The sequence below is a fragment of the Pempheris klunzingeri genome, chromosome 10 (assembly GCF_042242105.1).
Source record: "Pempheris klunzingeri isolate RE-2024b chromosome 10, fPemKlu1.hap1, whole genome shotgun sequence".
Classification (NCBI taxonomy): Eukaryota; Metazoa; Chordata; class Actinopteri; order Acropomatiformes; family Pempheridae; genus Pempheris; species Pempheris klunzingeri.
In genome coordinates, this window is record NC_092021.1 from 4,382,858 (window position 1) to 4,396,791 (window position 13,934).

A 13,934-nucleotide genomic window follows, 5' to 3' on the forward strand; every position below is an offset into this window, starting at 1 on the left:
TTGAGCAGAGAGACACAGCTGGAACAAAAAGAGACAGAGTCAAACAGAGATTAACATTAATAAACCACTTCAAGATTTTACACAGCAGGACATCAAAATCAACAAGGATCAATCATCTGATGTTAAACTATTATAGTTCTCATTACACACCTCACATTATCTTGCCACATAGTTTAGATTCAAACTTGTGAGAAACCAAGCAAAAAAAGCCTGAATGCAGATTTAAAAACATCTGCATTAAACATCTAATATGTTGGATTAGCAAACTCTTTTAAACCCCTCTTCTTTAGGGAAAACCTGGACAGGACAAGAACAACTTTGCAAGATCACAAGCAAATGCGATATTGTCATTGTTAACTCACTTCAGCAGAACACTACCAGTATCAGCCTGTGATGAGCTAAAAGGAATGCTGATATTAACATGTTTAATAACATTAACCTCTGCAAGCGTGCACAAACATGAAACTCCAGGTGCGGCCGGGAGACTCAAGGTACCAGCTGGCTAGATGAATAACGCATGTTTATTCACAGGACGTGACACTCCTGCTTTAAATATATCTTAGCACGCTGCGGGTGTCCCACAGTTTAACGGGGAGGTTTGTCCTGAATAGAGTGTGATGTGCTGAGCTGTTGACTTAATTAATGGGACATTCATAAAGCACAAGGCACTGAGACAAAACATCATCTCAACATTTATCAGAGCAGGAATGGATCACTGTCCACCGCAAGATATGCATGCAAAGCTGTGACCAGGACAGGGCCATTTATCTGTGTCACACACACACACACACACACACACACACACACACACACACACACACACACACACACATACAGAGACACGCTGTGATGTCACACATGGATGTCTGCACATGTCTGTCTGACTAGCTCTCTACAGTGTAGCTTCTCTGTTTCCCTCTTTTTCTTTCTTCTTTCGTCTACACTCTCACTTAAGTATAGAAGTAGCCCGTAGTAGTCAATGGGAAGTATCAATCACTAACAAGTATCAAAAGTAAAAAATATTCATCATGCAATAAAATGTCTCCTCTAATTGATTTATTATGACATTGACATATGATCTAGGAGCCAATCCTAGCAGACATTGGGGCGAGAGGCGGCAACCTGTGGTCGCCAGCCAATCAGAGAGCTGACACATTCTACGGAAACCCACTGGGTACGTCTGCGATGTGTTCCGGCTGCGGTTCGGTTTTTCTCCGTTCTCAGCGCTGTTGCCACCAGGAGCAGTGCTTTCTACCTAACTGGCTACTTGACTTGATCAGATTTAGTTGATTTGATCATTTTCCTGTGATTTTCGTGCTTCTAGCATAAACTACATTTCCTATTTTGTTAGCTGTGTTTCTTGTGCTGTAGCCTACAGACAGCAGCTAAAAGTGAAAGTGTTTTCCTCATCCAAGATTAACCTCTGGTTGTCCATGATGTTAAAACCCCTCTGACTGGGCTGGTGTCACAGATTATTAAATAATATTGATGTGCGGGTGGAATGCATGATTGAAAGGCTGCTCTGGTGCTTTGATTTTGAAAACTGAACGGATTCTCTGTGCCGTTTGTTTATCAGACTTCCTGTCCGCCTCATCTGCTCAATGGGGATTAACAAGCGAGAACAGGCACGTATCTTTAGCGGAACAAGCGTCGAGCCGCTTCTGGGACACAGTGCTCTCGGTCATAAAGCCTCGACTAGTGGGCGCAATTAGCTCCGGCAGCCGGAACGAGATGGGACGACGGGCTTTAGCTTCCAGAGACAGACAGCCAGTCACACTCACACCTACGGGCAATTTAGAGTCACCAATTAACCTGACCTGCATGTCTTTGGACTGTGGGAGGAAGTCAGAGTACTTCCATGCGCGCACGGAGAGAACATGCAAAGTCCACGCAGAAAGGTATGGAAGCCAGTTTCCGTCAGTGAAAAAAAAGAAAAAAAGATAAAAAAAAGTCATAATTACGAGATAAAAAGTCGAAATTACGAGATAAAAAGTCATAATTACGAGATAAAAAGTCGAAGTTACGAGATAAGAAAGTCATAATTACGAGATAAGAAAGTCACAATTACGAGATAAAAAGTCGAAATTACGAGATAAAAAGTCATAATTATGAGATAAAAAGTCGAAATTACGAGATAAAAAGTCGAAATTACAAGAAAGGAAATGCGCATGCGCTTCAGTTGTACCGACAGAGAAAGGGGTCCATGAACGCCTCGCTTGTCCAGCTACAGCAATGACGCTATCCTGTGGTTGAAAGGTCGCTATTACAAGAAACTTCATGACTGCATGATATAGCTTTGAAATATTAAATTAGTTCATTGTTGCAGGGAGCAAAGCAAGTTGCGAGAATCTCTTTAATGTGGCTTTGAAATGATCTTCTAATGTCTAACTCCATGGTCTTCGTTACAGTGCGTCTTATTCTTTCTATGCCAAAGGTTCTTCTTGCTTAAAATCCTTTCTAGTTTGTGTTTGCACAGTATAATCCCATGCAAATCAGAGAGTAAATGAAGTATTTCATCCGTTGTAAAGCCCCGTTTAAAGTAGTCCTCAATGTACTGGTAGTCCATTTCTGTGTCAAACTATACAGGATTCATACAAAGAACTGCTGCTCTGTCGGTACAACTGAAGTGCATGCGCATTTCCTTTCTCGTAATTTCGACTTTTTATCTCGTAATTATGACTTTCTTATCTCGTAATTTCGACTTTTTATCTCGTAATTATGACTGTCTTATCTCGTAATTATGACTTTTTATCTCGTAATTATGACTTTTTATCTCATCTTTTTTTTTTTCACTGGCGGAAAAGGGCTTCCATAGAAAGGCCCCTGGCTCAAAGTGCAAATCGCATTTCTGGGCTGTTGTTTGTACTGAAAGCGCTCCCTCAATTATTCTAATGTCATGTCTTCATTCTTAAAACTGTGATTTGAATGAAACCATGTGAGAAGTTTAGAGGGAAACTTTCTCTTTGGTGGAACAACTCTAGACATCTGAAACATGAACAGTCCCACTGCTAGACAAGTTTTCACTGGAATCACTGATGTAGTCTTTAACAATGTGCTGTATTTTAACTTTTTTCTTTTAATGTAAAATCATCATCTACAAAGGAACTATAGCTGTCAAAGCTAAGTAAAAAAAAAAGAGCATCCCCTCTAAAATGTAATGCAGTGGAAGAAAACAGTGTCATAAAATGGAAATACCCGGTTAAAGTATAAGCACTCCAAAAGTGTGTGTGTGTAATCGCAGTACTAGAATTAATATTCCAGTATAATTCACACGCACATGCATTCATACACAAACACATACAGTGAGTTCTGAGATCAGCAGACAAGAATACAGGTGAAACCCCCAAACCAGTGGATTAGAGAAGTCTGGCATCAGAGAAAAGCTGTGATAGTGATGTTTCCTGTGGCTCTACTGTAAAACCTCCTGTCTGTTAACTCAAATGTACATTCTGCTGAACAGATAACAGGAAACAAAGGCCTGTTTCACTCTGACTACATCTTGGTGGTCTTGATGACAGCCAATTCCCACATCAACTTAGAAAACATAATTATTTATTGAAATTATTGACCAACGTTTATATTGGAATATGAAGACATAGAGAAACATTTTTGCAACATTTGGTGGAATGTTAATCGTGGCCTACAGCTTGTGAGTTAACTGATATTAATTTCTTTTTGAATAAATATATACATAAGTGCATATATACAGTATATATATATATAATTGTGAGACAAACTTTCAAGCAAAATAGCATCACGTCACACTGCATGTCATCTGTATACAGGGGTGGTCATCAGGACCTTTTCAGTTCAGCACACCCCTCTACAGGGCAACGGATGACCTGAACTCCACAAATTGCACAAAGAGAAAACGCAACAACACCTGCACTGCAAATATAGACTGTGAATCCATCACATGAAGGCAGCACATCTGTAACTCAATCGCAACACAACAGATGGAAATAACTCTGAGGTGATTATATTTCTGAACAACTATTTGAATTAGTTATCATGACAGTTTCACTTATTTCAGAAGGGTAACTGAATGTGTCACTGAAAGATGATCATTTTTTTGTTGCTACAGAAAGTCAGCGAAGCGTGAGAAACTGTTGTGGAAATGAGTGGAATTATTCCATCTATTTGGGCAAAAAATAAAAATCAACATTGTATAAGAAAAGTTAGACTTATGATATACTTAGTTGCAGGCTTGCATTTTCCTCTTGTCTGTGTAATTGATAATCAACAGTGTTGATTACATTAAACTGAGGTTTATTTCTGGCATATTAGTTCTGGGATGGACTGATGAGAATATCCCATTTTAGTCCGGGTATAAAAGGAAACCGGAAAATGTGCTGTATTTGTTGTTGTTCCCGCCGTGTGCCTTGCCGCCATCGAGTTTCACATAAATCTCATCCCCGGAGTCCAGATGCAGAACCACGCTGTTGCTGGCGTAGTCATAATTCTGATCGGCGTCCTGCGCTATGGCGCTGGCTCGGACCTGTAAAATAAGAGAGAGAACTGAGACCCAGCAGTATATGCCCCCCCTTCCCCTTACAGGTATGTTTAATTTACAGCAGGACCGAGAGAACAGAGGTGCGCGAGGAGCCTGAAATAACTCAAACCATAAATCCCTGACCTTTTTGTCAGAATTCACGGTAACGCGTGAGCATGGCAGCCTGCTTTCATTTAGTAACACAACGGGATTAAATTGAAAAATTCAACACCACAGCCATGGATGTTAGATGACTTTCAGTGCGTAATTCCTCTCCATGGCCCTGTTAGTCCCAATGGGGAGATGAGTCACGCATTTTGTTTGATCAGCTCATGCAAGTATTTAGGGTACACAGAGGCTATATTTACCTGTCCATTTTTGCACAAGTCTGCCCACATGCTTGTTCCATCTCCGCCGCGCATCAGCACATGATAAGTGAAGTAGTAAATTCCAGAAACTTGGCATGTGAACTTGCCGGTTGTCGGGTCGTAGTGGTTCCCCAGGTTAGTGACAACGTCGTCGAACTTTAACACTTCATATCCCTCGTGAGGGTTTTTCAGACCCACATAAAACGCTATCTTTGCCCCGCCGATCGCAGAGCCCAGCTCTCCGCCGGTCTCAGTCCGCGCGGTGCCCACCACACCAGGATATCCCGTCTTTCCAGAATCTCCTCTATCCCCTGGCGGCCCTCTCGGACCGGGTGGTCCCGGTTCACCTGGCGGCCCCCTCGGCCCAGGTTTCCCCGGTCGACCAGGCTCGCCTTTCGTCCCTTGAACAAAGGACGGAGAGGGAATGGCACTCAGGTCCTGCATGACCTCCAGAGCCGTGGCGCTCGGTTTGGGATTGTACGGGTCACAGATCATCCGACAGGTGCCCATCATCTCGTAGTGCGCATCTGTCTTGGAAGTTTGCACCAGCAGAGGAATCGCGATGATGAGAGTTAAAACCATGACGATACCAACCACAGCGGCGACGATTCTCTTCCTCTGGAGAGTCCGAGAAGCAAGCGCTAAAAAGTCCGTTTTGCTTTGGGACGTAATGGTGGAAGGTGGTGAGAGCGCTCAAAAAATGGCAAAAAGAGAGTGGACCAAACCTGAGCCACTCCGTCCCAGGATTGAGAGAGAGAGAGAGAGACAGAGAGAGAGAGAGACAGACAGAAGCGCCTCTCTAACCTAAAGCCCGGTTCACCCTGCAGTGTTTAGCGTGGTGCCACTGTCACTTGGCTTCACACAGTTGACAGGGGAAATATTCGTTTTGGCATGGCTAGACGCGGTGGATCTCCAGGCAGACAGAGGCTTCCAGCGGTTTTTGTTCGTCTGCAACAAGCGAAAGGGGAGTCGAGAGCTCGTGACGTAACAAGTTCAGGGCAAAGCCTGTTGCAATTTGGATTAAGACTGCAACAATAATCATGCCATCTATATGTATGAATTATAAATCCTTATGAATCGGATCAGGAAGTATTACTGACACTTTAAATTTCTAGCAGACTGTGAGGCATGTCCTCTTTTCTCTCCCTCATTTTAGAAAAGTAATCATAATGCTGGCTATGTCTTTGAGATGAGGGGCTGCATTTATTACTTTAGATAAAGCCGTTGTACCAGTGTACAGTCTGCATGAAAAGTTGTGTGTAAGTGAAAATACAGAAATGTTCTTTCATCTTAAAGCAACTGTCTGAACTTTACTCAGGACATTTCCAAAATTGACTCAGACATTTTGTGCTCAGATAAAACACCCTTATTTTACATCTATGCTTATTTATTGTTTGTGTCAACTAAAGTTATATTAGAGAAGCTTATCCTGTGGGACATTTCTTGTAAACAAATACAGAACTTTATTCTGAACCAATGAAGTATAACTATATGTGTTGATGGAACAGGTTATTTAGCGTGCCTACCAAAATTCTTACTAAACAGATCTTTTAGTGGAATTGTTCAAATTTCTATCCATAGCACCCAGAGAAAGGGGTAGAATACATGAATTTCATTAGGTAATTGCAGTGTTACCGCAGCCATGTGACATAAATCACACAAAAAACAGCATTAGGAAACTTGAAGTAGTAGTGATGTGAAATAACAGGGTATGCATTTATATGCAGTCTCTCTCTCTCTCTCTGTGCATAGATTGCACAATTGCATAGATGAATATTGATAATGACTACACATTAAATCTCTATATGCACTCAATAATGTGCAGGTATATAAAATACAAACAACAAATTGTTTCCACAGACACGTTTAAAAAATGCACTACAGAATTATTTCCTGGTTGTATACATCTGTTTCCTGTTTGTATATAAATAACTGCAAATGTATATTCTTTGTTTTATTTTTATCTGTTGCAATTATTTGTGTATTCATTCAATATTTGTTTAGCATTAAGGGACCACAACTTTCATTTTGTTGCACAATTTTATGTTGTAAAATGACAAATTAATGATAAATGATATCTTCATATTTTTCTGTGTGCAGATAATTTATGTATTATACCTGTAATCATGAGGAGTAATAGTCAGCCTGCGAAAACCGTTGTAGAATGTTCTCTTTCGCTCTGGAGGAGCTTTGCTGTTTCAGTCTGACAAAAATGGCCTTGATTATGTCACCAGGCTTACCTCAGCTCCTGCAGTGTTTTAAGAGAAAGACTGGGTTATAAACTGGAGGTGTGGAATTTGATTGACAGATAATGTGGCCCTCTCCAAATAATCAATTTGCGGCACTGCAGGTACTGTATGAACAATACAAATTATAAGAATGACTTCCCTCAAAATCAGGTTGGTGAAGATGCTACTGTATATTAAGTTGCATTACGGGGAGTGTAGGATCCAGTATTTCTCGTGCTTCATTTAAATCAGAGAATAATAGTCAGGATATCCTCCATCCATTGTTTATACCGCATGTCCGTGAGGGTCGGAGGAGCTGGAGCCTATATCCCAGCTGACATTGCACGAGGTAGGGTATGATATGTGATATGATATATCTGATACATGTACTTTCACCTTTGTTTCTCCCTCATCTCATGAGAGGTAAGACTGCTATCAAAGGACACACTCCTTTTGTTTCCTGTGACCCTGCGAGAGGTTGGCCATTAGTCTTACGTCATAACGAGAAACAAACTGCTGAAAAGTTTGGTCTTGTTTAGGCCTGTGGAGTCTGCAGCTTTTACACTTCACCAGAGGAAATCGAAATCTCCTTGTGTGTTTATCATACACTGGCTTGATTCATGACGGATCTTACATCATCTGGCTTCTGGTTTCAAATTAATTCAAGCTCAGAGGTCCCTTTCTGGAGGACACCATACACCCCTGGGGGCCTCTCCCTGCCCCTCACCACCACCTTTAGCTTCTGGGTGGGAAAAAGTCTGTATAGTTGGAGTCATCTAAAAGTTGGCTGGTGCCCATTCTCTGTTTGTCTAATCTGTTACAGAAGCACAACTTCCCTTTTGTTCAGCTAATCCTTATCTCCAAAGATCCAGGATTTAACATCTCATTTCCCCTTGTCTCAGCAGGCTAAGCTAGCAGCTAACAAAGCGCACATGTCATTTCCTAGGCACTCCCCCACCCTGCTGACAGTGCCAGACACACACACACACACACACACACACACATGAGAGCACACAAGCACAGACACAAGCACTGTTGCATAACACAAGCAGATCCATGAACACAATCTATGCAGACAAGTGGACTGTGCTGACACACAAACAAGAAGCCACAAAGCCCCCATGGTGTTAGCACTCCCTGATGGGCACAAATGAAATCATCCTATGTTAGTGATTAGCATGCTTGTGGATTAGGAAAAAGTTTACATAAAACAGATCCACTCTCACTATGATACTTTTAAAAAGCATTTAAAATTTTCAAATATCATTTAAAAGGGTAAACCACAACTAAGGGAAGAATACACAAACATGCAATCAAAAATCTATTTTAGTACAATACCAATAAGCTAGATTTATGTTAAGGGTTTTTAAGATACCAACATTAGGACTAAGACCAACGTTATACATATTTCATTTAAGTTTGTATTTACATCGAGACAATTATTTCCAACAATGCTCAAACCCAGAGAAATACATAATTTTATTCAAGGTAACGGGTGATTTCATTTGATCGCTTGTCAATGACATCATATGACCTTAACCTCCCAATTTACGGTAAACACCAGGATTATGCTCACTACCAGTATGATAAATATTGTGTCTGTTTTGATTAACTGCATTCCATTTCGCATAATAGTAGTCACCTATATTAATGATACGTTAATTCAATATCGATCTAGCTTACTACAATGTGCTACTACATGGCTCATGCCAGCCACCAAGCTAATGTGTATGATAGATTTGAAATACAGGTAAAAGAGCTGCTCTACTCCACCACTATATATATATATATATACACACACACACACACACACACACACACACACACACACACATACATATATATATATATATATATATATATATATATATATATATATATATATATATATTCTATGACAACATATCACCACTTTGAAAAGTTCAGATTTATATATGTATATATACACACACACAAAGTGGTGATATGTTGTCATAGAAACAAACCCCCATGCGGTGTTTTTTTGCTCTCACCACACTACCTGACTTACCATTTCTTTGAAACAGATGTTGAGTAGATAGGTAGTTTAGCCCCTATAAGCATGTTGGAGCACTGAAACATATAAAAGATGCGGGGCAGTGAGCCCCCAGAAGCAGGTTTGGGAAACACTGTTCTATTCTATTCTATTCTATTCTATTCTATTCTTAGCAAAGATAGTGTTGAGAAAGGTCCAGGCAAGGCAAGGCAAATTTATTTATATAGCACCTTTCAGACACAAGGCAATTCAAAGTGCTTTACAGCGACATAAAACACAATACAATAAAAACAAGACACAGAAACATTAAATTGCATGTAAAATATAATAAGAGCACAAGAAAATAAATAGTTAAAGCTTAAGGGAAGATGCATTAAAAGACAATAAAAGCATGTGCATAAATAGTTACAAATTAAAAGAAAGTCATGTAGCTCTATTATTAGAAAGCCACAGTAAACAGAAATATTTTAAGGCCTGATCTAAATGCGTTGACAGTGTCAGCAGACATTAAGTGTTCAGGAAGCTTGTTCCATAGGTGGGGAGCATAGAAACTAAAAGCTGCTTCACTTTGCTTGGTTCTGTTTCTGGGAACGCTGAGTAGACCTGCACCAGATGACCTGAGGGGTTGGATGCCTCATACCTTACAAGTAAGTCAGTTATGAATTTGGGTCCAAGACCATTTACTGCTTTGTAGGCGAGTAATAGAATTTTAAAATCTATCCTTGGAAGCCAGTGGAGGGATTTAAGAACCAATGTGATGTGCTCGACCTTCTTGGTGTTCGGTGGTCCAAGTGGTTAACAACCTGCCCAGATGGACCGACAAAATAACTCTCTTAAGCATGGACATTTGTGTTCTCAGGATCACAAGTCAAATGAGATCATGAAAGACCAGCTTTCAAGCACCATTTGGTCAATGTGTCGCACATGATCCTTGATATCGTCATATCAATAAAAGCAGAACTCCCCCACTGTTCTCTCTCTTCTCTCCTGGACCCCCATGTGAGACCAGCTTTGCTGTGTCTTCTCTCCTGGACCATCCTGGGGCTTCAGCTTTGCTGTTCTTTCTCGTAGGGCCATTAACCCAGGCCATCATCTGCTGCTACCACTTTTTACTTATATTAGTCATGTTATTATTATTCATATATCAACTATTGTCATGTTTTTAACTGTTAGTGTATTGCTCATTATAAGTCATATTCCTATTGTTAGTACTATAGTTGCGCCCCCTCTCTCTGTCCAACCCCCACCCAACACGGACCCAGGCAGATAGACGCCCACTTCTGAGCCTGGTTCTGTTCAAGGTTTCTTACTGTTAAAGGGGAGTTTTTCCTGCCACTGTTGCCTAATACCTGGTGCTTGCTCATGCAGGTATTCTTGAATCCTTCATTTTGAATTCTTGAATCGTTGGGTCTCTCTCTTAATTAAAGAGTTTGGTCTAGACCTGCTCTTTATGGAAAGAGTCTTGAGATAACACTGTCATGAATTGGTACTATGTAAATAAAGATTGATTGAGTGATCAATTAACTTCTTCTCCTGGGGCTCAGGGGCCCTCAGCAGCAGGCTCTCTGCCTCAGTGTAGCCTGCACAAAGCTGACCACCTTCCTCATGGCAGGAAAACAGCAAGTCCTGCCTGAAAATAAAAGTTTATTTAGTACCAGCATGTGAGACACAAAACCAGCTGATTTTAAAACAAAACAGGAGTGCAAAAGCAAGTTAGCACTGAGAGGCAAACAAGCAAGGAACAAAGGAGTGACTGGTTTCCTCCAACCTGTGACCAGGACACAGGACGGACAAGGACCACTTTTTGACTGCAGAACTACAACCAGTCTCCAGCCTGGTTTATCCAACACCAGCTAAGGAAGCAGCACACTGGAGTACCTCTCTCTTTTTTCCCTCCAAGGACTGTTAGCAAACGTTAACTGGCCATAGCATGATGTGTTGTTTAGTTATTGTTAGCCACACCACGAAGTTGAAGTTACTGTGTGTTACTCACACAGACAAAAGGTGTTGCATGCAAATTAATCACCTTTTCCAAATCTGGCACCACCATTACACCTACATACATCTACACAAATTGGCCTCAACCTCAACCAGCACATGGATGAGGTGCTGTCACCCCGTTCGCATTTTCACACACACACTCTCTCTTAGGCACATTTTGTTAGATTGTTTTGTAAGTTTTGACTTTGTGTGTTTTGATGTTGTATAAGAGTGGAAACTGTCAACCTGTACACTGCCAAGAACTCCTTCAACTAGCTCTGGTTGTAGTTATGAAGTTAATCATAATTCCAAATTGATAGTTTCGTGTATTTGATGAGAATGAATCAGTCAAACTGGCTATCTTGGTGGTGCCCCGAGGTTGACTATACATTAAGTCCTATTAATCAAGATTGATGAGGAATCCTTCACTTGGTTTACTGGTTTGAATAGATGAAGATTCTAAGTGTGTGAATCCAGTCAGGAACAGGTGCACAGTTTAGCCCTTTAATGGTCAGCTGGTTTTCACTTGCTGAATTACTGTTACATTTACAGGTAAAGACTTTGTTGAAAGATTTTGTGTATGCGGGTATGGTTTTAATGTGGCAGTATCCTAGCTTAATTAGCTAAAAAAGAACAATCAGTAATTACTAGTAGAGAACACTAAAACACAAATAGTTAGGTTAAAGTCTGTACAACTCTACATATATCATGTCAATTAGGAACTGTCATCAATTTGTCACTTTGTCATTTAAGCACGTCAAAGTCAGCAAGGGCACACGTCCTTGGCTCATCCATAACAATAGGCTTGTGCGAGATGAGCCAGGCCTATGCAGAGTCATTCACCTGTGATCACCCCACAATGCATGCTGGTTAGATTTGTGTCTGACTTGATTGTGACTGGCTCTGGTGTCATGCACGTGCCGGCAACAATAACTTTGCAGTTGCACTGCTGCTGCTCTCCACAACTGCAAGTTCCTGTTCCTGTACTGTCAGTGGATGGTGTCGTATGAAGCTGGTCCAAAATTGTCATCTGGCTGTCTTCCACCTCTATTAGTACAGTGCGGAGAACAGTCTGTGACAGTCTCCTCTGAGTATGACTCAGAGGGCAGTTTTGATCAATTTGACCTCTCTCTCCCAAAGCCCACCAAAATTAGGTGCACTGGGAGGACTGAACCAAAATTGTATTTGTTGTTAGGCTACCTCCATTCTCAGTTGTTCCTCCATTGATTTGAAAGCCTTTTGGAGTTCATGATTTCCTCCTGTGAAGTTTGTTCCATTGTCAGAGGATTTCAAATGGTTTGCCACATTGAGAAATCAGACGTCTTAGTGACATCAAGAATTCGTCTGTGTGAAGGCTCTCAAGTTCAATTCAATTCAATTTTTCAATTAAATTTATTTGTATAGCCCAATATCACAACAGAGTTGTCTCACAGTGCTTTACAAAGTTCACTGAAATAAACAAGAAGTGTAAGCGAACAAGCAATCTAATAAAGAGTCCAGCAGTCGATGAGGCCAACGGATCGGTCCGATGGATCAGTCTGAGGCATCACCTGCCCTTTATGACCCTCCTTCTTCGGGAAGGAAAAACTCAAAAAACCCAGTGGGAAAAGAGAAACCTCCGGGAGCACCACAATGAAGGAGAGATCCAGCTCCCAAGGACGGACAGGCTGTAGCCTTGGACAAACGCACATCCATTGGCTGATGGAGAACCACATCAGCGGGACCAGGACCAGGATCCACAGGAACCAGAGAACCACATTAGCAGGACCAGGACCAGGACCCACAGGAACCAGAGAACCACATCAGCAGGGCCAGGACCAGGATCCACAGGATCCACAGGAACCTGAGAGATGAGAAAGCACAGAAAGGCTCCGGGGAAGATAGCAAGTTAGAGGCAGACATTTGACTGACATGAGACATAACAATGGAGAGGAAGAGGAGGAGAGATAATAGAGGAGCTCAGTGCACCATAGGGGTCCCCCGGCAGTCTAAGCCTGTAGCAGCATAACTAGGGGCTGGTCTAAGGCCTGAGCCAGCCCTTAACTACATGCTTTGTCAAAAAGGAAGGTTTTTAGTCTACTCTTAAATGTAGAGAGGGTGTCTGCCCCCCGAACCCAAACTGGAAGGAGGTTCCACAGGAGAGGAGCCTGATAGCTGAAGGCTCTGCCTCCTACACTACTTTTGGAGACTTTGGGAACCACCAGTAGACCTGCATTCTGGGAGCGCAGTGCTCTAGTGGGGTAGTAAGGTACTATGAGCTCTTTAAGATATGATGGAGCCTGACCCTTAAGAGCCTTGTAGGTGAGGAGAAGGATTTTAAACTCTATTCTAGATTTTACTGGAAGCCAATGAAGAGAAGCCAGTACAGGAGAAATGTGGTCTCTTCTTTTAGTTCTCGTCAGAACACAAGCAGCAGCGTTCTGGACCAGCTGGAGAGTCTTTAACGACTTATTGGGGCAGCCTGATAATAATGAGTTACAATAGTCCAAATAGAAGTGACAAATGCTGCATCATCAGTGGATATGATGGGCCTGATTTTGGCAATATTATGTAGATAGAAAAAGGCAGTTCTAGAAATCTGTTTAATGTGGGAGTTAAAGGACAAATCCTGATCATATAAGACTCCCAGATCCCTCACAGTGGAGCTGGAGGCCAGATTAATGCCGTTCAGAGCAGTTATGGTAGTAGAAAAGCTGTCTCTGAGGTGTCTGGGGCCAAGCAAAATAACTTCAGTTTTATCTGAATTTAGCAGCAGAAAGTTGCTGCTCATCCAGGACTTCATGTCCTTAAGGCAGATTTGAAGTTTAGCCAACTGATTGTGTTCATCTGGCTTTATTGATAAATATAATTGT

At 41.5% G+C, this 13,934-nt stretch overlaps 1 protein-coding gene across 1 annotated transcript; it reads right to left on the reverse strand.

The window, feature by feature from the left end:
* Positions 1 to 4,318: 4,318 nt before the first annotated feature.
* c1ql2 (complement component 1, q subcomponent-like 2) lies at positions 4,319 to 5,448 on the reverse strand. The gene is made up of 2 exons (XM_070838202.1): positions 4,861 to 5,448; positions 4,319 to 4,498 (listed from the first exon to the last, which is right to left on the reverse strand). The coding sequence occupies exons 1-2, from the start codon at positions 5,440 to 5,442 to the stop codon at positions 4,319 to 4,321; spliced, it is 762 nt and encodes a 253-aa protein (XP_070694303.1). The 5' UTR covers positions 5,443 to 5,448.
* Between the last annotated feature and the right edge of the window lie 8,486 nt (positions 5,449 to 13,934).

Bases quoted from the DNA above. Each gene is read 5' to 3' on its own strand.
- c1ql2 (XM_070838202.1), bottom strand. From the start codon at position 5,442: ATGGTTTTAACTCTCATCATCGCGATTCCTCTGCTGGTGCAAACTTCC. The intron at 4,499-4,860 runs GTAAATATAGCC...CTTATTTTACAG, and splicing joins ACTTGTGCAAAAATGGACAG to GTCCGAGCCAGCGCCATAGC.